General features: G+C 39.6%; 3 protein-coding genes across 7 annotated transcripts; 2 read left to right on the forward strand and 1 right to left on the reverse strand.

Moving 5' to 3' along the window:
- The first annotated feature begins 1669 nt into the window (after positions 1 to 1669).
- On the forward strand, positions 1670 to 8062 carry LOC108931029 (uncharacterized). Of its 4 annotated transcripts, XM_018746587.2 has the most exons (6): positions 1670 to 1735; positions 1933 to 2102; positions 2201 to 2299; positions 3904 to 3974; positions 4125 to 4255; positions 7182 to 8062. In XM_018746587.2, exons 2-6 carry the CDS (start codon positions 1946 to 1948, stop codon positions 7414 to 7416), a joined length of 693 nt encoding a protein of 230 aa, XP_018602103.2. In that variant the 5' UTR covers positions 1670 to 1735; positions 1933 to 1945; the 3' UTR covers positions 7417 to 8062. The 4 variants fall into 4 exon arrangements, with proteins under 4 accessions (XP_018602103.2, XP_018602101.2, XP_018602102.2 ...); XM_018746585.2 differs by lacking the exon at positions 1670 to 1735 and having other exon boundaries at positions 1853 to 2102; XM_018746586.2 differs by lacking the exon at positions 1670 to 1735 and having other exon boundaries at positions 1853 to 2102; positions 2210 to 2299.
- Positions 8063 to 8455: 393 nt separating this feature from the next.
- LOC108931002 (ras-related protein Rab-7L1-like) lies at positions 8456 to 10735 on the forward strand. 2 transcript variants are annotated; one of them, XM_018746548.1, is made up of 5 exons: positions 8456 to 8617; positions 8715 to 8786; positions 9126 to 9307; positions 9397 to 9518; positions 10255 to 10735. In XM_018746548.1, exons 1-5 carry the CDS (start codon positions 8497 to 8499, stop codon positions 10409 to 10411), a joined length of 654 nt encoding a protein of 217 aa, XP_018602064.1. In that variant the 5' UTR covers positions 8456 to 8496; the 3' UTR covers positions 10412 to 10735. The 2 variants fall into 2 exon arrangements, with proteins under 2 accessions (XP_018602064.1, XP_018602065.1); XM_018746549.1 differs by lacking the exon at positions 8715 to 8786.
- A 23-nt stretch (positions 10736 to 10758) lies between these two features.
- On the reverse strand, positions 10759 to 18116 carry nono (non-POU domain containing, octamer-binding). Its single transcript, XM_018746547.2, has 10 exons — positions 17985 to 18116; positions 15756 to 15895; positions 15473 to 15666; positions 14349 to 14650; positions 14075 to 14170; positions 13772 to 13968; positions 12836 to 13023; positions 12493 to 12523; positions 12029 to 12120; positions 10759 to 11242 (listed from the first exon to the last, which is right to left on the reverse strand). Exons 2-10 carry the CDS (start codon positions 15892 to 15894, stop codon positions 11138 to 11140), a joined length of 1344 nt encoding a protein of 447 aa, XP_018602063.1. The 5' UTR covers position 15895; positions 17985 to 18116; the 3' UTR covers positions 10759 to 11137.
- Positions 18117 to 23939: the final 5823 nt, after the last annotated feature.

A 23939-nucleotide genomic window follows, 5' to 3' on the forward strand; every position in this document is an offset into this window, starting at 1 on the left:
AGGGGTGAAAATCAGTCTCATGGACTGATGAATAAAGGTATAATATAGAGAGCTGTTTCAAAGTATGTGAACCCTGTTGGGATGGTTATTATTCTTGTATAAAATATTAAAATAAACTTATAAAATGAATACATGATTATTATTTACACACCTAATTCCACTTAGCTCCTTGGTTTAACCAATGCAACTTAGGGTTCACTTATTTTTGTACCTGCTCTGCTTTTGTGTTTTTACTATACACATGAATTCCTTTGAAGCAACATATGGAATTTTTCATGACACAGCTATTTTAGATGAGAAAGACTGCTTTTCATTAAATAACAATTTCATGGTAAAACTAAGGGACACAAGGGGCCCATACTTTCAAGCAGCTCTGCGTTAGGATCCTATGATATAGTACTTGTAAGACACAGAGAGGGTGAGTGCATGAGTTGTGCTTGTGTGGTTCCCACTGTCCAGCATGGAGGTGGCAGTGTGATGTTCCGGGGATGCTTTGCAGTCCACAGAGTTTGTAATCTTTGGTCAAGAAGGAAAACGAAAAAAGTAAAATGCACTAAAATTTTTGATGAGTTATAGAACTACTTACCATGAATTTTCTATCCCGTTTCTCAGTTAGAGGCATCCTGTGGTACAGGTCAGAAACATGGTATTACTGCTCCTGACAGATGCAATGAGAAGAGACCACAAAGCTGCAAAACTCCCTTTAAAAGATGAATAAGGCTGAACCCTCTGGAGGTTGCAAATATCAGAAGGGATTCCCACCCTTTTCTGGGCCGGTAGTTGGTCTAGTTCTTGTGTTCCATATGTCTTATTGAATCAAGGTTGCCCTAATTTTACCTTATAAATCCAGTGGGATGCCCATTCTCTGTGCTAATGAACTTAGAGAGAAATAAAACTAAAAGCACCACTTATGCCTATGGGAAATTAAAAACACAAAACTCTAGAAGCGCAGTGTTCTCTACACTAAAGTGCAAAGTATGGGCTAGTTCATTAATAAACACTGTCGATTATGTAGATTCCTACAGCTGGATACTTTACTGAAGGCAATGATCGTGTGTGTGTTGATGTGGATTAGTTATGGCAGAAGGTTTTTCTTGGTTTAAGAGGATTCAAGACCATTGGATAAATGCATTCTGGACCTTGAAATATACAATTATATCTAATCAACTTCTTATACGTGACATAAATTCTAATTAATGGTAAGTGTCTTGTATGTCTGTAGGTTCTCAGTAGGGAGGGCCTAACTAAACATACTCTCTGCTGGGTTCATTTCATGCAATTTGCATGTTTTTGTAACTGTCACTGTAACGGGTGACCAAAAATAATATTAGAAAACGTGCTCAATGAACTTATAGACAGACTGTGTGTGTGGGGAACTTAACTGGAGACATATTTCTTAATTTTTTAGAAACAAAGGTTTTGTAATATTAATAAATATTGGCCAAACACTTCTGTCAGTTTCAACTTATTTTCGAGAAAATGTTTCGTTTTCCGCAAAAGTTCTTACACGACATCCAGCGGTTCTCACACATTAAACATCGGCGCGTGTAAAGAGTGTAAAACACAATAAAACCTGTAACTGACCCACAGGCATAAAAGAACCGCAAGCCAGACATTTTCATTGGTCCATATGTAAAATTACGTTGTTACGCAAGAGAAACGTCACCATAATTTGCATACGTGTGCACGTTACATTTTGTCAATGTTTTGTAACCTAAAGGAAGTGCGTCTGCGGGTAAGTCAGTGCAGTAAAGCTGTGGTATTTTCTTTATATTGAATAAACTTTTAATACGGCGCGGATACTGTTTCTTATTTTCCCTCTCAATACAAAGTGCATTCGAAACAGGCGCTTTTTTTCTGTTTAGCTTTGAGTTAAATGACGTGTGAAAAAGGGTCAATGAATAAGTATCGTGTAAACATGATGAACTTTAGTGAGTCCGTCAAGATGGAGGGAAAATCGAAGCAGAAGGAGACCGAGAAGAGAAGGTGCTCAGAAGGTCCAGGAGGAGCTGGAAGCCGTGAAGTTGTCAAGAAGAAGCGGAAATTACAAGATGGGGTCTCCCCTGTGAGGAGAAACGAGAAGGGAGAGCTGGTCTTCAAAGGTGTGTTTCGTGTCGTGGCTTCAGCATCTTCAACAAGCGCATTCGATTCGTTCATGTGCTCTTTCTTCCTGCTCCATTTTGTGTCTTTTTCTTGGAAGACTTTCCAGAGTTCAGACCCAACATGACACCGAAAGAAGTTCTTCAGGCTGGCAGTTTTGGTGGCACCTATTTCAGACCCATTTACTCCAGCATCACCAGTGAGTTCTGCCACATATGGAAGTTGGCCAGCGGGTGGCGTCACAGTTAAGGCACCACCCTGTAATGTGAAAGCCCCTGATTTCTATTTCCTATTCATTTACTCTTCTCCAAAGTAACTTGCAATATTAGGCTAGCTACTGTTATTTCATTTCCATTTACTCATTGAGCTGATGCTTTTCTCCAAAGCAACTTACAATGTTAGGGTACTTTACAATTATTTACCCATTTATACAGCTGGGTAATTTTACTAGAGGGTTCTTCAGATGGGACTTGAACTGGCAAGTTTTGGATCCAAGCAGCTCTGAACACTACACTACCAGCTGTCCCACAGTGCTGTAGTGTGATTGATCAAGGTACTTACCCTGATTTGCTCCTGTAAAAACACACTGTTGTATAAAAGGGTAAATCATAGTATCTGACAATAAGTCACCATGGACCGCGATGGACTTAACCTGGTGCCCTGTGCTTCAATGGGCGGTTTAGGAGACTTTGTGAGTGAATGAAGTCACCTCACGCAAAGGCATCAGCTAATTAAAGGTTAATAATAAAAACTTCCAACCAGTTTTAGTTGTGTGTGGAGTTATTTTTTACCAGCTGTACACATAAATTGTAGTATAAAACTGAAAAATTATAAGCCCAGTGTTCCTGAAGAAGTAAAGAGTGTGTCATGTCTTTGGAGTCATACCATTACAGGTGTTGGCCACTTGAAGCAGTGTGTTTTGCTCTTTACTTGCGGTCTCCCATCCATACATTAGATCCCATAATTGCCCATTAACTTGAGCAATTTGACTTTGATCTCTGACCTAAATCTCAAAGTACTAAGGACCTCCTTGTGGGAGCCGTAATTTGCACGACCCTTGGTTAATTTACATTCTAAGAATACCTGACCTTCATTATGAACCAAGTCTCGGTGTGACAGTATTTTAAAACGTGACCTTGACATAGGCCTACTTGGAGAGCTCCCTTCACGTTATGCATGTTGACTTGCTCCCATCACGTTCTCTTAGGCATCGTCGGCTTTTGACGAAAGGCCCTCAAAAGCAAATTAACACTTAAAACATCTTTCGGGATTACGGAAATGTCTTGGAAACATTGACTTTGGCTTTGAAAATGGGAAAAAACCAAAACAACCCACAGTCTTGAGCTCCTCACTGTGAGCAAAACTAGCTGCACACTTTGAAGAATATTTTCACTCACTATATAATAATACCGTCGTTTTTAACATTTGCTTCATGTTTACTGTTGTTTTCCACGCAAAATTATTAAAACACCTGATTTTTTTATTTGGGGTTTTGCAAGAATGTTCTATGCCAAACATTTATCTACACATCATTAAAAATTAACACCATAAATTCTGTCAAAAGCTGTCAGGCTGGATGTTTTCAGATCGCAGACCCTATTGACAGGAGTTTGTGCTCTCTGTGTGGGTTTCCTCTGGGTGCTCTGGTTTCCTTCCACAGTTGGATAGATGGATGGATGGAAGCCCTGCTGACACCCATAAAGCTTCATAAAAAAATTGCCTAAAACTGTATCTGTGATGTATTAATTACTTAATAGATGACAGTGTGTTCATATTCATAATTCATGGATGCTGTCCTTACAGAACAGAATTATAAAGATGTCTGGAAGGAGCTCCCAGAAGACTGGCTTGGAGGTTTGGACATCGCCAAGCAGGTGATTGATGAAATGCAAGCCTGGTCCTCAGTTGTGAGAGAAAAATAACAGACCCCATGTGTTGTCATTCATCTGAAGGAACTCTTTGGCCCCTGTGACAAAACTGTATGTGAATGAGTAGCGGGAGAGTGATGGATTGCTTTCTGGCAGGTGGCCTCTTCGACGTACCGCAAGGATGTGAACACCTACAAAGTGAAGTGCGGAGGCAGTCTGGAGATGTGGGAGAGCAGTGGTTGGATCGTCCCTCAGGACCCCTATGGCTGGTTCCAGTGGTACTGCAGGTACGGGGATTTGCTGCCAACAGTCTCAGTCCCTCAGCTGACAACTGGTGCTCAGCGTTTACTCGGTCGCTTAGAAGCAATGCGTGTGTCTTTTTTAAAAAAAAAACAAAAAGCTGTTTTAATTCCTGTCTTGAAGTGTCACCCAGGATCACTGTGTTGCAGAACCTATTGTGGAAACCCAGATTTTATCAGCTGAGCTCCCTGTTCCCTTTAATTTAAATAGGGAAATGTAGGACTTAACAGAAAATTCACAACTTTTATCTCAAAAAAATGCTAAGATAATAGTTGTGTAAGTACTTATGTCTAAACATTTAGATAATTAATTAGAACTGTATATACTGTAACTAGATTGTAGTTTTCCTTCTATATTGGCATTTACACTGCTTCCATAGGCATTCAGCATTTTAATTTATATTTATTCATATTGGGGGTGCGGTGGCGCAGTGGGTTTGGCCAGGTCCTGCTCTCTGGTGGGTCTGGGGTTCGAATCCTGCTTGGGGTGCCTTGCGACGGACTGGCTTCCCGTCCTGGGTGCGTCCCCTGCCCCTCCAGCCTTGCACCTTGTGTTGCCGGGTTAGGCTCTGGTTCGCTGTGACCGTGCTCAGGAGAAGTAGTTTCAGCCAGCGTGTGTGATTTATTCATATCGCCGATGCTTTTCTCCAAAGTGACTTACAGGGCACATATTAAATGCATAAAAGAAATTACAAACATACTGATGATTACAGGAAGCAAAATAATTTAAAGTGTTCCTTCACTTCACGTCAAAGAAAATTCATCTTAGATAATGATGTAGCTGAGCGAGAGGCTTATTCTGAGTTCCAAGTCTCATGGTGTTTTTGACAAAGTTAGCATCGTAATGACAATCTACAGTGACAGGTATCAATAGTACTGTGCATTAAAGTAATATATAGTGTTCTTACTGGATTATTCAAGTACAGAGTCATGCTGGGCACGTTGTGGGCACATTGTAGGAACAGCTGAGCAAACAAGTGCCACCAGGTTTGAGACACTGCTTTTAGCGGTAAAGCTGGTGGTAAACAGCATGACAGAAACTATAACTTTTGCACTATAGGTCACCTTTGGATTCCTTTTTTATTTCCCCAGAAAAGCAAACATTCACAATATAAAAGAAAAAATTACCGTAGTGAATGAAAATTTAAGTGACTGTTCACATAACAAGGTTTACCTTTGTTATATTGATATATTATTTGTCCTAACCTCGATGTTTTTCAGTAATTGCTTGGTAAACTTGTATTGAGTTGTGAATGTCTTCTTGGACACAAACTTGGCTGATGTCCTTAATTGCCCCCACCATCTGTGGATCACTGCTGACATCTAGTGGTCATATACTGTTATTCTTGTCACCTTTTGAAACACCCAAATTGCTTTAAATTGTCATGTTGCTTATGATAAAAGAGGTACTTGAGTCAATTTTGCTTTCAAGTATATACACACACACACACACACACACACACACACACACAGTTTCAGAACCGCTTGTCCCATACGGGGTCACGGGGAACCGGAGCCTACCCGGGAACACAGGGGCGTAAGGCCAGAGGGGGAGGGAACACACCCAGGACGGGACGCCAGTCCGTCGCAAGGCACCCCAAGCGGGACTTGAACCCCAGACCCACCGGACAGCAGGACAGTGGTCCAACCCACTGCGCCACCGCACCCCCTGCTTTCAAGTATATATTTTATGTTTTATTATTATAGTTCAAATGCTAAGACAAAGCTTCAATCAAAGACAATTTTAGTTAGTTATTTTTTTCTTCCAATTTATACATCTTGCTAACTTACTGGGGCAATTTTAGGGCAGAGGTTTACAACCTTTGCTTGGCCATGGACAACTTTAAGAATCCAGAGAAAGCTATGGAGCATTAAAAAGGGCCACAAGTAAATGCAGAGCAAATACTGCACTGAATTTATTTCACTGAAACCTTTTTACTTTGAAGTCACAGATGGAATATCATAGTCATTTGTACCTCATCTTGGAAACACAGTTGGAAGTGGAAATCACTTTATAAGTCGGATTTGCTTGTAAATAACTACGTCATAGTCAATAAAAACTTAATATCATGGGTTAGATTGTGTTAAAACATTCAGTTAAGATGTAATGAATTAAAAATTTACTGTAAGTCATTTTTTTCATCAGCTGCTCATATAGTGCAGGTCCTCAGTGTCCTTCTATACTGGAAACAGGGTGTGAGCCAAGATACAGTGTTGATGGGACACCAGTTTTATCATCTATTGAAATGAAGTACTAAGTTCAGTAAAATAACTGACAATGAAAAAATAAAAACAATCCCCACAGCTTCTTATCCAGTGTGTTCTGCTTTACACACAACAGACAGTGCTATGTTGTTTCTGTGTATTAGGGAGCTCAAGGGATGAAACAAAGAAGTGAGTGGAGGTGTAATTTAGGATTGGAGGGGGAAAACGAAAGTGTTTTACCTTTAATACTGTTTCTGTGCCTCATGGTAAACCAACAAAACTGACCACCTATTTATTCACTGGGCAGTTTCTGTAAAAGTCTCAGATATAGCTATAGTAAGTAAAAATGCAAAAGCACAGCTGTGCAGCTGAGGTGCTGCACCTCCCTCCAGGAAAATGCAATTAAAAATAAACTGGGAAATATACCCTGGAATACCTGTAACTCAGATGTTACAGGTATTCCAGGAAATATACTAAAAATAACAATGTTGTTTTTAAAGCAAATCGTGCCTCGTATATCCCCCTGACACCCATCCATGTACCCCTAAAGGGTCTGTAGATCCCACATTACAAACTCCTGTTCTAGGGTAATGCTGCAGGGAAATTGGATGTTGACCTGGTAACCGTCAGGCTGTGTCCTTAACCACCATGCTTGTACACTTGCCAAATTGCAAATGCTGTGTAATTATTTGAGATTTGTTGTTGCCAGGTTTCACCAGGGCCGACGTACTGATGATGACGAACGCCAGGTGGGACGCTGGGCTAAATGCACGGGACCGAAGGGTCGTTGGAGGAACAACCTCATCACTAAGATCGTGCGCTCAGGGTGTGCCTTCCACAACTGCACAGTGTCACCCGTCGTTCGCCAGACCCTGCAGCACTGGGCTTACCGGCTCACTAAACAGGACTATGACATGGGCGCCAAGAGGGTCAAACTGAAATGATCACATCCTTGAGCGAAAGCGACCTACTGTGCAAAAGCACATGATGAGTGCTGCTGATGAACTTTCAGTTGTTCAGTTAATGAATTTACATGAATTTAGAGTAAAACGTCTGTGTTGCAAGTTCTGACATTTTTGGTGTCATTTTTTTATAGTTGTTTCATGTTAAAAAATGTAGTGTATGTATGTGTTAACATTTTACATGGAAGTGTTTACTGTACACTTACTGTATTAATAGTACTTTATATTTTTGTTCCAAGAAATGATTAAAACCGAAAGTGTCCTAAAAAATGGATCTGCAGGCCAATAGAGTCATTGAGGTCATAGCCTTAAAATGATTAAGGATTTGCACCTACTTGGTTGGATGGTTTTGTGCAGGGCAAAGTAAAGTCCCATTCTGCCTTATGTCACAAATTATTTATGTTCATTAAGTTTTCAAGAAAGGTAAATGGGTTTTAACGTTAATTCAATTCTTTCTTGAGACATTTTCTCATGGCAGTTTTAGTTGAAACTTCAAAGCACTACAATAAATGCAAAAAGTCAGGTTTATCTGCTTTGCTTAGCATTGCTGTGCTGTATATTCATCTAAATGTGGACTTGTGCTGTGCCCCCAAATGTTGGGATTCCCTCAGCAATTTCAGGCAATCTCTTACCCCATTTTCAAAGCCGATATTGGCGTTTTTTTTTTTTTTTTTTTAATTTTCCTCTCTCTCTAAGAACATTTATTTTTCCTCATTCTTGTGCTTTTTAAATGCTGATAATCACTAAAAATTACTCTATACTTGTAATCCATCTATTTTCTTTATTGTAAAGCACTCTGAGAAGCCACTTTTATTACTAACAGGCCCATGTGAAACGTGATGGCTAAGTCACTGAACATTGAACTTTACACAAAATGCCACACCCAGGCATTATACCTTGTTACTGTGTAACCACAAGATTTCAGATTTTAGATATAACCTTTGGAATTAGTCGTTACTCTTATCTTGTTAAAATAGACCTTTTTTTTGGTTCCGGTGCTAAACGGTGGAAACTTCCTTACTTGGAGCGGGTTGAAAAGTACACGAGCATGTTAAAGTAGTCATGCCATTGGATTATCTATTCAAAATACTAGTTCTCGGACAATCAAAAGTAGGTAAAACCTCGTTTGTACAACGTTATGTTAGAGGAGTTTTTAACGAGGGATACAAAGTCACCATTGGAGGTATGTACCAATCCCTAACAGTAAATTTGATTGTTTTCCCCATGGTCAACCTTAAATTATCAATTATCTCTGCTATGATATTACTGTCCATATGCAGTTGACTTTGCAGTGAGAACAACTGAGTGGTCCAGTGGTCACACTGTAAGACTGCAGTTCTGGGACATCCAAGGTACACACTATATGCTAAAGGAAGCGAAGAAAAGTAAATGAGCAGTTTTACAATTAGCTGAGTAATAATGGAAACCTGATTTTGAGACCCAGGTTGATGTTAATTTTCAAAACAGTTTTAAATTTATAGCATTTGTGATTATTCAGTCCTAAAGAAACTGACACCATATTATGATAAATCGAAAAAAAAAATAGTAAAAGCAGAAAACAGTTGTGGGCATTTGTAATAGGATTGAACTTGTGAAGTATGCAGACATGCATGGAACTGAACTATGTAAAATAAAAATTAGGAGCTGAGAAGGTGTGTAAATACATATCCTAGAATATCATCTTTCTTCAGGTCAAGAGGACACGTTACCTCTAACAAGAGCCTTTTTCAAAAATGCACACGCCTGTATCATCATGTTTGACCTGACTAACGCGCAGTCCCTACAATACTGCACCTTACTGAAGCAGGCTGTGGACTCCGAGAACACTAGTGACGACTGTTTGACAATACCTTGCGTTCTTGTGGGAAACAAGGTAAACTTGATTTTTCTGCATGGACATTGTTAAGGGTGTTAAATATTACACTTTGATAGCTTTGATTTACTACTTCATTCTTATTACAGTGTGACTTGCCAAATCACAGTGTTTCTGTAAAGGACATGGATGATTTCACAAGTACTATGAATTGCATCACATGGAAAAACACATCAGTGAAGGAGAACAAAAATATAGAAGAAACTGTGTGGTAAGTAAATAATTTGATTTCTTGCATTAGTGAAATTTCATTTTCTCACTATAATCCACTTAAAACTTAACGCATTTAGAACATTTGATGTTTTTAGCAAGGCAGTTCAGACTCAGCACTTTTTTTTAAAAAAAAAAAAAAAAAAAAAGGGGGTAAAACTGTGGGCCCCCATTGGAATTATATACCTTCAGGTGAAGCCTGGGTGGGCAGATGGGTGGCGCTGCTACCTCACAGCACCCTGCCTGTACAGTAGGTTCAATCCCTGCTCACTCTGGCTGTGTAGGTTTTCTTCAAGTGTTCTGGTTGCTTGGAAACTCTGAATTCGGCACAGTGTGTGTTACAACATTCTGCTGTATAAATGGGTGAAATACTGCAGCGTCTCCAGCCCTGCAAGTCACCTTTAGTAAAATTATCAGCTATATTCTCACCATGAGGCACTTTAGATACAAATGAGGTAAATTAAAAAGCCTGGAGTCCACATCCTCAGTAACTATGATACTACTGGCTGCCCCGTACAGATGCAATACCAGCTGAACGCATGAGTACATTTGGTGGAAACCAGTTTTGTTCACGAAGGATTTGGTTAAGTTTGGTGAAGAAATGAACTGCCGTGTCGCTCCGGCTCTTTTTGTGCCATTCCTAGCAGCGGATGCAGGTGTCACCCATATTGAACAAATGTACCCCAACATTTAACTGCTACTGTACAGGAGCTCATAATCTGCACATGTCCAAACAGGTGCATTGTTGAAGCAATAATGGAAAGGCAACCCAGCGAAGAAACATTTCCACTGACCAGGATGGAACTGCAAAATGAGACTTACGAACTTGAGCCTGGAACAAAAGAGCGTGCCCAACGAACCCTCCTCCAGTCGTGCTGTAGCACTGGCACATAGATATGAACACCACTGTAAGAAAACTTCAATAGCCCACTGCAGAGACCACTTACACAAAGCACTGCAATGTGACTACCAGTTCAACAGCCCTTATTTAAATTGGCTGAGGACATTTGGAGTGAATTGGGGTGACTTTCTTTCAATAAATGGAGATCAGAGTTAAAACAAGTACCACACAGCTGCACTTGAGGATCAAGTTCATCCAGGCCCCTTGTATAGGCAGACATGTTCTTGTTTCATCCAAGCAGGGGACATTTTCATTTAACTAACCACCTTGTCTGAAGTCATGTGCAAGAAACCTGTCGATCATTTAAAAAAAAAAAAAAACTGGACCTGTACAAGCATTTTCAGTATTTATTTAAAGAGGTCAAGAAAAGCATGTATTTTATTCAATGAAACCGGCGTGAAAAAGCACAGTCTACAGCAATATCCAACGTCTGGGGAAATGTACAAAAAGTCTTACAGGGTTGTAAGGGTGGGGGGAGGGGGTTGTTATTAGAGTACAGCCCACTGTATAGTAATCTATACATCATTGGGCGCAACAAGATGTTTACAATAAAAATGGAACCCAAAAGTTAAATGAAGCTACACCCATTAAATTCCATAATGGGGTATGTTATAAAGAAACAAGAATATGAAGTTTTAAAATATTCTACAAGGGGAGAACGTAAAAAGTTTCAAAAAATTTTTCTTCTTTTTTTTTTTTAAAAAAGTGTTGTGGGTAGTTTAGAATCTGCGACGCTTGTTGGGACCAAAGTCAGCTGGCACTGGGGGACCTCTGGGAAAGGCCCCTTGTCCCCCTCCAGGCATGGCATTGCTTCCCACTCCCGGCTGAGGGACGGGGAGAACACCACAGGTGAGAAAATGCTCAAAAGCATCTATTTCAACAAGTTCAGAAACCACATAATGTATCGTTAAATCACACTGTTTGAACATCATGTGAACCAACGATTGTTTCGTCACACACAGCACTACAGAAGAGCAAAATGCACATCTTCCACCATTGGCAACCTCACTGTAATGCATAAGTATTTATATAAATTCTGTGAAAACAACCAGCTTTCAGAAAAATTAAGACTGCACTGTTCAGCAATGGAAATTCTGCATATTTTATACAAGCATAAAACTGAAGTCAAATATACTTTTTTTCCGAAATGAGATCTTTGTGCACTCTGCCAACACTTAAGGCAAATATGCAAAGTACATTTATTCCAGAGAGAATTTAATGCAGTCTTTCTATAATGCAATCAATTAACTTCCTGGGATGGTCTACTTCAAGTGCCAAGGCCACACAAATATACCCAACAATAGAATAATTCTCCTGGTGTATTAAGATATTAAAGCAAAATTGAAGCTGCCTCTTCCACAGCAGTCATGCAAACCTGTCATCTATGACAATGCAGCACCCCACCAAAAAAAAAAAAAAAAAAGGTTAAGTTCTCTGCAATATTGTAAACAGCCAATGAGAAAGGGTCAAAGCCACAGTTCACAGCTCTCAAGGAAATCATGGAACCATTTGTTTAAAAGAAGGAATTTCCTTGACTGATACTTCCAAGCAAACAAAGATCTACTCTAAACTGGACTGATCTACAGTCAACTAGAAAGACACAACATTACCATTAAGGGGGCAGAATCCACAGGCATGCTGCCAGCTCCAGTAGGGACAGGGTTCCCTCCCATGGGATTTCGGCTCATGCCCATTGCCTGACCTACAACACAAGAGATGATCAGAGGACAAACAAAACCTGCACACTCTGGTGTGGTAAAAAGAGTTCCTTCTAACTTTCAGAACTGCTGAATTCCTCAAGGAATTCAAGAAGGATCTAAATTTCTTTTGGGACCCATTTCCCTCCTAATAACTTGGTATATTAGTCCCACACCATCTGCTACTGTAATCCACATTATTTGCCACTAGAATGTCATTTCAATAGGCAGCAACTTTCATGGTGTACCAGTGCGCTTTGATAATTGTGTGTATTTACATTCCATTTTTGTTTACTCTGACTTGTATATCACTTGGGGGAAAGTATCTACTGAAATATCTACCACTGAAAGAATCCTTTTACAGACACTGAACTTACCAGCCATGTGCATCCTCAACTCTTGCTCCCTCTGGGGGTGAATAAAAAAAAAAAAAAAATTGTCAGTACACTTAAAGGGTTGTGTTCTATATGCATTTATACGAATGTTAGCCAAGCCCGGGACTTCCACTCTACTCAGTGATGCAGCTAAACTTTAAATTAACTCAATTTAAAAATGTAATTCCATTTAAAGCTTATAGATAGATCTTAAAGGTCATCAACAAAATACTAAATGTAAAGCAAAACAGTATATGGCAACACAAATTAACCTGCCAACTTACTATGATTCACATTTCCAGAGTGCCCTGTGGCATAAGTATCAGATTTTAGGGTAGAAACTCACATTTTCAGGGAAGCTGCCCTTGAAGCCCTCCTGCTGCCTCCTCAGCATCTCCTCGCCATGCATCCTCATCTCCTCCTCACGTCGGCGGCGCTCCTCCTCTTGGCGCAGCTCTAACTGCTTACGCTTCTGCACCTCCTGGTTATGAAGCTCCTCCATCCTCCTCAACTCTTCCTGGCGCCTCAACAGATCTGAGAGGACCACACAGGAACCGTGACCTTAACTTTCACTTGAAATTAACTTCAATTATATTTTGATACCAGACACATAAAGGCTAATGCCACTGCACTCAACCCTATGTTAACTGTAAAATTACAGCTGGGGTACTATGCCCAAAACACATACTGTGCCCTTGGCAAAAATAAATGAAACAAGACATGCTCCATTAAAACTTTAGCATGCGACGGTATTGTTCAATTTAGGTTGCTCTGGGGGGGAGAGGATCATGAAATACATTTTGCAAGCTCACTTTTACTGGACCATTCAAAATGAACAAACTAATCCAAATACCTTCAAGCAGCCTTTTAAATTTCCCAAACAAACACAAGGTTGTGGTAGCGCATACAAATCACTCCTCACTGCTCCTAATCACCAGGTTTAAAACGGAGAAAATGAGTCCAAAACAACCAAGACATCACCCTAAGAGACATCAACCCCAACCCTGAATTTAAAGGAAACACTAGATTCCACATGCCCACCACAAACTATTAGAACTTATAAAATGCACATCTGGAGTTAAAAATACAGGCAATCAATACAACGGGCAACAGTTATTATATGAGTTAACTCATGACAATGTACTCCTTGAGAAATTGCTAAGAAACTTCATTAGTTTGAGCATTTTCATTTGAGAAACAACTGAATTTTTGTCATACTAAAAAAATATATTAAAAGACACCTGGCTTACATATCACACAGTGATGAAGCATCTACACTCACCCTGCCTCATGAGCATGACCTGGTGCTCATGCCGAGCTGCTTCCATCTCAGCCTCCAGCTTCTCCTGTGCTTCTTTGATGTTCCTCTCCACCTGCTCATACTGCTGCTTCTCCATCTCCATCAGGGCCTTCCAGCGCATGGCATACTCGTACTCAAATGTGCCGGGCTGCGCGAACCGTGGAGGTTGCTCCCGCTCCCTGAGCAGACGTGTGCATTTTTATTTGTGGTCATCACATGTTAAACACCAACATGAGAAATCACCCAAAATGGCACTCACTGTCCAAGGGAGGCATTTTCACTCACTTGTGATACTGCTGGTTCTTGCTAATGAGTTTTTCTGGCAGACCCTCATCCTCATCATACTGGTCCATGGGTTCCACTGTCAAAGGTCTGGGAAACCTGAACATGTAACATTCATGAAATTCAGCGTTTCTACGACGGACCCCAAACCCATTCTGGACAATCCTTAGCAATAAAACCTTGCTCCATCCCCAGAAATTTTCTGTGGATCTCCATACATAAAAAACACACTGACAGATGTGAAAACATCAGTAACACAACAGTAAAGCTGACTTACGCAGTCAATAAGAAAGCTCCATCGCAACACCTCTCCAGCGCTTTCCGGGCAGCGGGTTTGGCTGTATACTCCACAATGCCCTTCCCAGTTGGCCTCCCACGATCGTCCACAATGACAATGGCCCTCTCTATCTGTCCGAACATGGAAAATGCCTCCTCCAGGAGCTCATTGGAGATGAACGGAGGCAGGTTCTTCACTGTGAGAGCCGCTCCATGGGTGGCAAAGCGGACACGAAGCTGTCTGCCCCTGAACGGAGTGTCATCAAGCTCGGCTTTGGCAATTTCTGCTAAGGTTCTCGTCTCCTACAGGGTGTCAGAATGGAAATACAACCAAACAACTTTAGTCAGAATGTTTGCACTTTGCTTATGTTTCAGACTTTTGCTCCAGGGACAGTTTGAAATTACTGATAACATCTTGGAGACATGTTTTAACAAGCAAGATGGCTCAATGACCAGCCTTACAGCTTCTGGACTGAGCATTGAAACAAGTTTGAACTCAGTTCAGCACATGAGAAGTTTGCAAACTCTCCACGTTTACATGGTCTTCCGCTGGTTGCTCTGGTTTCCTTCCACACTAAAAAGACATGTGGTTCAGCTGAACTGGTGACTAAATTTGCCTTAGTCTCTCTCTCTCTTGTGTGTGTGTGTGTGAGAGACTGCCCTCTGAGGGATGGGCATCCCATCCAGGATATACCGTATCTCATGTGTTGTGTTTCTGAGATGGGTTCTGGATCACTGAAGCCATGAATTTGACAGTTATTGATAAACGTATACAACATGCTGATCATAGAATTTTGTACTTAAGTGTACATTTGTATTTACTCATTTAGATGAGTTTCTCCAAAGCAACTTACAGTATTAAAGCTACAATTATTTACCTATTTATACAGCTGGGTAATTTTACTGGAGCGATTTAGGCAAGTACCTTGCTCAAGGGTACTACAGCTGGAGGTAGGAATTGAACCTGCAATCTCTGGATCCAAAGGCATTAGCTCTAACTACTACACTACCACTTTCATATTAAGTGGTTCTGATCTGTTGAAAAGAAACAGTACTGCCAAGTAAACCGGACCCAATATGTAGTCAGCCAGTTTGTACAACCATTTCTGTGTCCTGCAGACTTACCAGCCTTATGAAGCCAAATCCCCTATCCTTGTTGATAAAAATTTCTGATGGCTTTCCATACTTGGAGAAGAGCTTCTCCACCTCCTGCTCTGTCACACCAGCTGGGAGATTGCCTACGAAGAGCCGGCTACGCTGGGTGTAAGTCTTCTCGCCTGGCTTCCGGAAGCTCTGCAGGTCTATTGTCACAGCAGAATCTGTAAGCATTGCAATACAATTAGTTTACCAAAAGAACTTGAGCACCAAGGTTTCTAAAATAAATGGGGAAGAAGGCGGTGATGTGTACTTGTGTTCTGCGGTTCACCGGATTCGGCATGCTGCCCGTTGCTGTTGGAGTTTGGACCTCTTCTCTGGTTATCCATTGGGTTCTGTCGGGGAGGCCCGTGGTTTTGCTGATCGGGACGCGGCCCTCTGTTGCCCTGCATCCTTTAAAAATAGAAATCAGTTGTAGAAAGGGTTTTTATTTAAATTTTGTGTATGTACATGCTGCATGTGTTACTTAGAGGGCCTCACATCCAAGCAAAGAATTTTGCACCTGGTGACATTCCACATAACAAGATCTGGAAAATTTTTCTGTTTTAAACAACTTCTTGTTTTTAAAACTGTGTGCCAAATAGCACACAAAGGTACATTCATAAGCACAAAGTCGCAACAGCTCAAAATACCTGACAACACAAGTTATGAGAACTGTATGAGAAATGCAACTATGCACTAACATACCCACAGCCCAAAATTCAACAGTGCTGGTATTGACGGCAAGACTGTTACTGATACGTGGTATTGGGAAGAAACTATCTGGGGTTTAACCCTTGTGCAGTCGATAGATGTTGTAGAAACCCAAACCTGGGTACCCAAATTATAAATCCTGTAAAGTTTATAATACAATTCTAGAACACAGATCTAATGTTACACCGGCTGACCAACTGCATTCGTAGTCATTGCCACAAATTCCACACTTTGGGAAGTTATGTTCTGTAGACCTTGTATGCCTTCTTTTTAAGTAAAATAAGAACAAATTTATGTTTTGCACATTACAAACCTTAAAATGGTTTCAAGAACAAGCACACTGGCTAAAGTTTCACTCATAACACTTTGTGAAAATCACAATTCTTCTTCCCCTCTCCTCTTCACTATATACAAAATACTACCCAAAAATGGTGGTGAAATGAGGTGAGATGCAGTTGTATCTTTGTAGGTGTGTGTGCCATTTGTCTCTTGAAAAACTACCAGCTCCTACAAATCAACTTCTCAAAGGTCAAGATCCTTCACCTCCATCTTCCCAGCAGGTCCATCCACCTGTTAGGAACTATCACATTGTACAACTTGCACATTTCTTTCGACTTCATCGATCAAGAGCCTGAGAGTAACAATCAACTCAATTCTCTGCTGCTTCCAACACTCTCAAGCAATTACCCAGTAGCATAGATACATCCTGTGTTACATTTGCAGGATCTGGCTTTATCTCACAACATACTCTACACAACTTCTGGTCCAGGTGATTTTCTGTCTGCCATGAGATGCGTTTGGCCCCTCAACACATCTCATCGGCCTACTGTAGATGCTCATATCAAGTCCAACACTCTGGTTATTGTCTAATAGACCATCAACAGCACTAGCCCCCATACCTGCATAATCTGATTATGCAGTACAGCCCAACCAGACCACCATTCTCCTCAACCTCTGGCTGCTTGGTGGACTCACACACAAAATGCCCAAAAAAGCAAAGTCACAAAGGTGGTACTAGATAGTCATGTCTGTTCATGGGAATCCCAGAATTCTGCATTTGATACTTTGTTCTTTACAGTCTGAGTCTTCACCAGATCTGATTCAGAGTCACGGCAGATGAGATGTACAAAATTTGAATACAACACTTCCAATTCAAAATAAGATGGTTATCCGTACTTTCATACAATTGGATGTCTTATGTGAAGAATTTGTCAAGGCAAGATATCAAACAGAAAAAAAAAAAATCACATTTATGAGAGAAAAAGCTATAAAAGTCGATTAAATCTGGGACACAGAACCGCCGGGCCGGGCGTGCGCGTATGACAAACTTTCTTCTATAAATTCTAGTTTTTTTAAAAACAATTTTAAGTATGTTACGACTCTGAACGTAAAACGATTTGGTTTTATATCTGAGGAATGAAATAATGAGCGCTGGTTGCCGGTGCAACGATGCCCACCGCCTTTGTTTAACCCCCGTTCATTGTTCATCCACCAACGTAAAAACTAGTAGTAGTGACTACACTTCGTCGAGTGCTACTTCAATCATAGCGATAATAAATAAAAATAATAATAGATGACAATGATGATAAAAGCACTCGGCAACCCCTGAGTAAGAGTTTGACCACAAATATAGAAAAACATGAAGAAGAAACGACTGTGTGTGAGGCACAGCCATTTTCCCTGAGGGGCTGGGCCAGAGTCAGGCCGTAACTCCTAAAAAAAAAAATAAAAAAATAAAAAAAAAAGTCGGACTCACGTGCCAACATAAACCGAAATGCACTCAACCTACCTTAGTTTATATTTATGATAGGAGAAAAATTACAGATGCTTTTCTTTTTTTCTTTTTTTTTTAATATTATAAAAGAAAACCGCTACCTTCTTAGACACCAATGCTATGCTAGCTGCGAAAAAGAAGCTTGGCTATTTTATTTGAGCAACCTACCTTGATAGTTCTTGGGGGGGGGGGGTGTCCCCACACAGCGTTGTGATTGGCTCATTTTACACCCCGTGATCGGGAAGCCAGCTGCGTTTAAACGTCAATCAATAAAATTAGCGTTTTCATTGGAAGATGTTTCTACGTTCTTGAAAAAAATAGATCTGTACAAGTACTCAATTGGTGCGTTTTTACTTTTCAAACTCCTACTTCAATATAATTGGTTATGAGTGCTGACGTCATAAAATAGTTAGTGTGAGGTGGAAAAAGTACAATAACGGCTTAGAGTGGATCAGCAGTGGAGCCTGCAGGAGTTTTGAAGACATGTCTTGAAAATGATGATTTAAGTTAATTTATATGTATTTTGTAGGTTTTGTCATTCCACTGATGATCTGAATCTTGTCTTATAAAATGCAATATCGTTTTCAGTGTATCCTCGAACAAATACATTATTTTCACAATCTTCAGAATTCTGAAACTGCCATGGCATGTTACATTTTTAATATTTGAGCATTTGAATTATATTAGTTCGTTTAATTTGTTAATTTTTAGAGTTAATTACTTTTAAAATTAGAACTGTAAACAAAATAATGGACATATTATTATTATTATTATTATTGTTATTGTTATTATTATTATTTTTTTATTGTTATTATTTGAAGACAATTTAATGCAAAATACAAATTAAATCCATAAACTATAGCATTGTATTCATTTTGTGGTAATTAAGTTACTAAAGAAACATACCAGTGACATAGTAAAGTTATTACATGTAAGTCATGCTCGGTGAATGAGCACATTAATATGTAATACAGCTCTGTTTGCTTTAGAGTAATTTCCACATTGTTTAACTTGTGATTCAGTGTCACTTTTAATGCATTTCAGGTGAGTCCTAGTTTAGGATGTCACTACTGCTAATGGGTGGGTGGCATTATAGTGACACTACAGAGTGGGTGGTGACTTTGTATTTAGACCAACACAGTGTGGCTCAAGTAGAATTTGGGGTATTGGACGTTCCTTCTGGAAAGTGACCTTGGACGGACAATTTAATAGCCTCTTTTCTGGCCTTGTGTCTGAACCTCAAAATTTCTGTTCGGACAAATCTGTTTTATAATGTATCTATGCACCAGTTACAAATATTTTCATATTAGCGATAATATCCAGCTACAGAATGACTGCCTCTTAAACAAAGGATAATATGATGAAATTAATATTCACCTGTACAGTCACACACTGCAAGTTTGTAATGAAGGGATACAGGTTACTCCATTATCACAAAAAAAAATGCTGAGAAAAAAACTGCGAAAGTGGGACCGTTAATTTCAGTATAGATATTAATTACATTCACACACACACACACATTTTCAGAACCGCTTGTCCCCTACGGGGTCACGGGGAACCGGAGCCTACCCGGCAACACAGGGCGTAAGGCCAGAGGGGGAAGGGGACACACCCAGGACGGGACGCCAGTCCGCCGCAAAGCACCCCAAGCGGGACTCGAACCCCAGACCCACTGGAGAGCAGGACTGCGGTCCAACCCACTGCGCCACCGCACCCCCTAATTACATTCACATTTACATTTATTTATTTAGCAGACGCTTTTCTCCAAAGCGACTTCCAATGGATACTATGTAGTGTTATGAGCCTTACACTGCTAGATACACTACTTACAATGGGTCACTCATCCATACATCAGTGGAACACACACTTTGTCACTCACACTATTAGTTATTATTTATGCTATATGTAATTATTGGTTTATTTCTTTTTTAACCCTAAATCTGTGGATATTGACCCTGGCAAAAGATCATGTTTGCAGTATTAATAGCAACCTATAACTTTAATGGTACTCTAGATTTTTGGCAACTCTTGAAATTCAAAGACCTTTATTCTCTCAAATTTGAAGATATTATTAAAATATTCGTTATCCATACATCAATATTCATAATGTACATGTGAAAAATGAAATTGGCAATAACTTTGGTGCATAATATTCCATAGAGGTTTTTGTTAAATTTGATCTAACAGTGTCAAGGCTTCAGCACCAGGACTTTCATTACCTTTCCAGACCCAAAATATCCAATATACCCAAGTCTATGGAAGAAGTCTGGCATTAAAAGTCTCCTTCAATAAAGTTGTCATGGAAATGGGGGGCGGGGAGGGTGAAAACCAGGATAAAATTAGCAGTCAGAGACAGAGAGTGAGAAGAAAAAGGAGAGGAATGTAGTCAGTGCAGTTTATTTTCTCATTCAGTAAAAACTGGAGGGGAAAGAAAGGTGAAGCAATTCTCATCTCAGTTATATATCAAAATTTTTTGTTTGCAATGCCGGAAATGAACGGGACACTCTGTGACTGTTGGCCTTTCTTTTTCTTGCTTGATAGCAGGAAACCTCACCAGTCTTCAGGGGTTCCTAAAAAGCAAAATCATGTATAGATAAGTGCAGGAATTACCAGTTTTACTCTGAGAAGAGTATCTGATATTCAGAGCGTCCTTCCTATACAGTGCTTGGTAATCAGTGGTTATCGCTGAAGGCATTGTATCTAATGAAGTATATTATACCATGTTATAAATAGCTCAACAGGGTGAAAGTGAAGAGGGCCATCTGCCTTTTACCTGACTGATGATTAGAGATGAAAAGAATAGGGTGGGGCTGTACTGAAACATACCTCTATTACAGTTGAACCTGTTAAGAATTACTGCAGGTAAGAATTTTCTTTTCATAAGCCAAAAAGGCACAGTTTTTATTCCTTCACACTTTTTGAATGCTGGGATTCAATGTTTCATCCTGCAAAGCCATATTCATATTTATCCAGCCAAGAGCAGTAAGTAGCAGTGGCCTGTGTTGATCATAACCAAACTGTAATAAAGCATAGATATGAATAGATTTCCCCCTAATGTTAACGGCAAAATTTCACAAGGGCAACTGCTACACTTGGAAAATATCGAAGTGCTGTTAAAAAAACAAAAAAAAAAAAACAACAAAATAACACGTAAAGCCTGTTGAATGCTCACCAACGCACATTGGTTATAAAATACCTTTGCTTACAGGGAATTATTGCAATTGTTGTTTTGTAAAGAACTGTGCCTCTGAACATTATATAACAGCTCTTAAATACATTGTGTACACACTGCCCCCGCAAGCATCTGAACAGTTTTTCAGTTGTGCTATATACTCAGTGACATCCCTTTAATAGTTTTTCTGCAATGCTGGGAAAACTGTATAATTAAAACACTATCTATGGGAAACACTGAGTACTATAGTGTTCAGAGGAACAGGGTTATCATGGTCACCCAGATTTACTGTACAGTACAGTACATGTGAATGGATATTAGACAGGCATGCACAAGGTACAGTTAAAAATAGTTCCTTGGAAATCACTTGAGTAATGATCACCAGGAATTCAGACAGAATTATTTCCAAACATTTGTCATGATAAAAAAAAACTTCCTTTTCATTATTTATAATTAAACACTAGACTAATGTTTTTCCATGCAAATGCCAGAAATAAACAGATTACATACATATTATATTATATTATATTATATTATATTAGTTACAGTGCACAATTGGGTGCTGTTGGGAATCTGTAATGCCAGTCAAAGGTCTTTCAGCTCCTCAGTGGGGTGATGCAAGGAGGTGCATTGCACACCTGAGTCATTGCACTTGTTTAATTTTTTTTTTACCTTTGTTAATCACTGTAACTGAAAAATGTGAATATTGATTTTGTCATCTTTTGTTATTTATTATTTGTCAAATAACCACTTTGCTGTCAACTTAATAGTGAGTTGCTGTACTGTATGTCAATTATCCTATCCTATCCTATCCTATCCTATCCTATCCTATCCTACCTACAAAAAGTTGTGCACATGAATAAGCAAATGCCTCACCTTGTCAAGTTTCAGAGCCTTCTTGTACACAAATCATCCTTCCAAGGCTTCAGTGCTCTCTGACAGATGCTGGCTGCCCATCAGGCCCTTCTCCATCCGTTGCAAGATGACCTCCTTGGGAACATGCACGCAGCAGCCCATACCTTCCCCCTCATTTCCATGGTACTCCAGCACATCTGTGCCATTCATGTTAGACCATAGGATGATGGCATGGGACTGGTTAAGTACCTGGATATGAAACATCAGTAAACGAAATCCACATGAGGAGGCATCTTGGAAATAACTGTTATGCTGGCAACTACAGAAGATCATACACTTCAAGAAAGCCCCACGGGGAGTATGAATAAAACATTTTGGATTTGTTTACTGTCAAGACTGCAATGCCACAGAAGTGTTCAGGTGGTCTATTCGGCTTTACACAGTGTGCCTCTGAAAATAGGCTGTGTGCAACTAGATAAGTAACAGTTGATCTATACAATCTGAACATTCATTTTTATCTAGACCAGTTGCTCTCAAAGTGTTTTGGACGAACAGCCAGCTTTCTAAGGTAATAAGACAGAACACAGGTATTGCCTATGGTCACTTTGCATAAATTCTTCTTACATAACTACATAAAAATGCTAATTTCCTCAAGTATTTCATTCATTTCAAAGTTTGTGTGAAGAACATAATTGCTGCTGATGAGATTTCAAGGAGGTGAGATCAAAATCAAAGCTGAGGAGCTTTAATTTCATGTTGGGCTCAATATTTAGTAATTTCCTCCTATTATTTGTTTGTTTGTTTGCTTGTTTGTTGATTAATGTGGGTTGATAAACTGGAAATGTCACAAAATAAACTTTCACTGTGATAAATCCGGTTCATTTCAATCAGTGCAGGCAAAAGCATGCACTAGGAGACTAGTTGGTTCATCATAAATGAAAACATATAAAACTGATAACTATTTTGCTACAAAAGCAGATTTATGTTACCAATACCCCATACAGAAGAGAAAAAACTGCAATACCTTTGTAGGAGTGATTAACAAGATGTATTGCTGAAATGATCCTTATGTTATGGGGGCAGCTGGTAGTGGAGTGGTTATAGCTGCTGCCTTGGGACCCAACGGTTGCAGGTACGGTTCTTATCTCTAGCTATAGGACCATTGAGCAAAGTACTCACTCTGAATTGTTCCAGTAAAATTGCCCTGCTGTATAAATAGATAAGTAATTCTAAATACCTTAATGTTGTAAGTTGCTTTGGAGAAAAACATTAGCAAATGTTATGGCATAACTTGGTTAACATGGGATTAATGCAACTCAACTTCAGGTACGTCTGAATTTTAATATCATGTAAGTCCGTTATGGACTCACATATTTGAATGATTTCAACATCGCTTTGAACATCACATCTTCACAATTGTTAGTTTGTGGACCACTTCACTTACACGTAAGGATCACACATAAAGTGATCTGTGGACCACACTTTGAGAACCACTGATCTAGACCATTCCTATCCGAACCAGTCATGGGAACTGCTGTCCACCTCAAATTAAGTATATGAATTTTCAGATTTTATATTTATAATCTATTGAGCCAATTTTGTAAAACATTATTCAACTACAGCACTTCATGATGACATAAGGAATACCACATATCTGGGAAGGCATCATATCTCAGATAAAAAATATGAAGCCTTTAATAGTCCTAAAGGTCCTAAATGCTTTACAGTCTGACATGAAACTACTGTGAAAAACTGCAGGAAAATGCGTAAAACTCCAATGAACAACACTGAAAACCTGATGATTCTGTTTGGCTTCCTTATTCTTTGCTTTGTTGGACTGTGCTTCAGTCAAGCACAAAAATTCTTATTAAAACATTGTATTTATTCAATAAAAATAAATAAGTAACTAGATTCATAAATAACTAATACCCACAGCCTCATGT

Source organism: Scleropages formosus, chromosome 14, assembly GCF_900964775.1.
Source record: "Scleropages formosus chromosome 14, fSclFor1.1, whole genome shotgun sequence".
Taxonomy (NCBI): Eukaryota; Metazoa; Chordata; class Actinopteri; order Osteoglossiformes; family Osteoglossidae; genus Scleropages; species Scleropages formosus.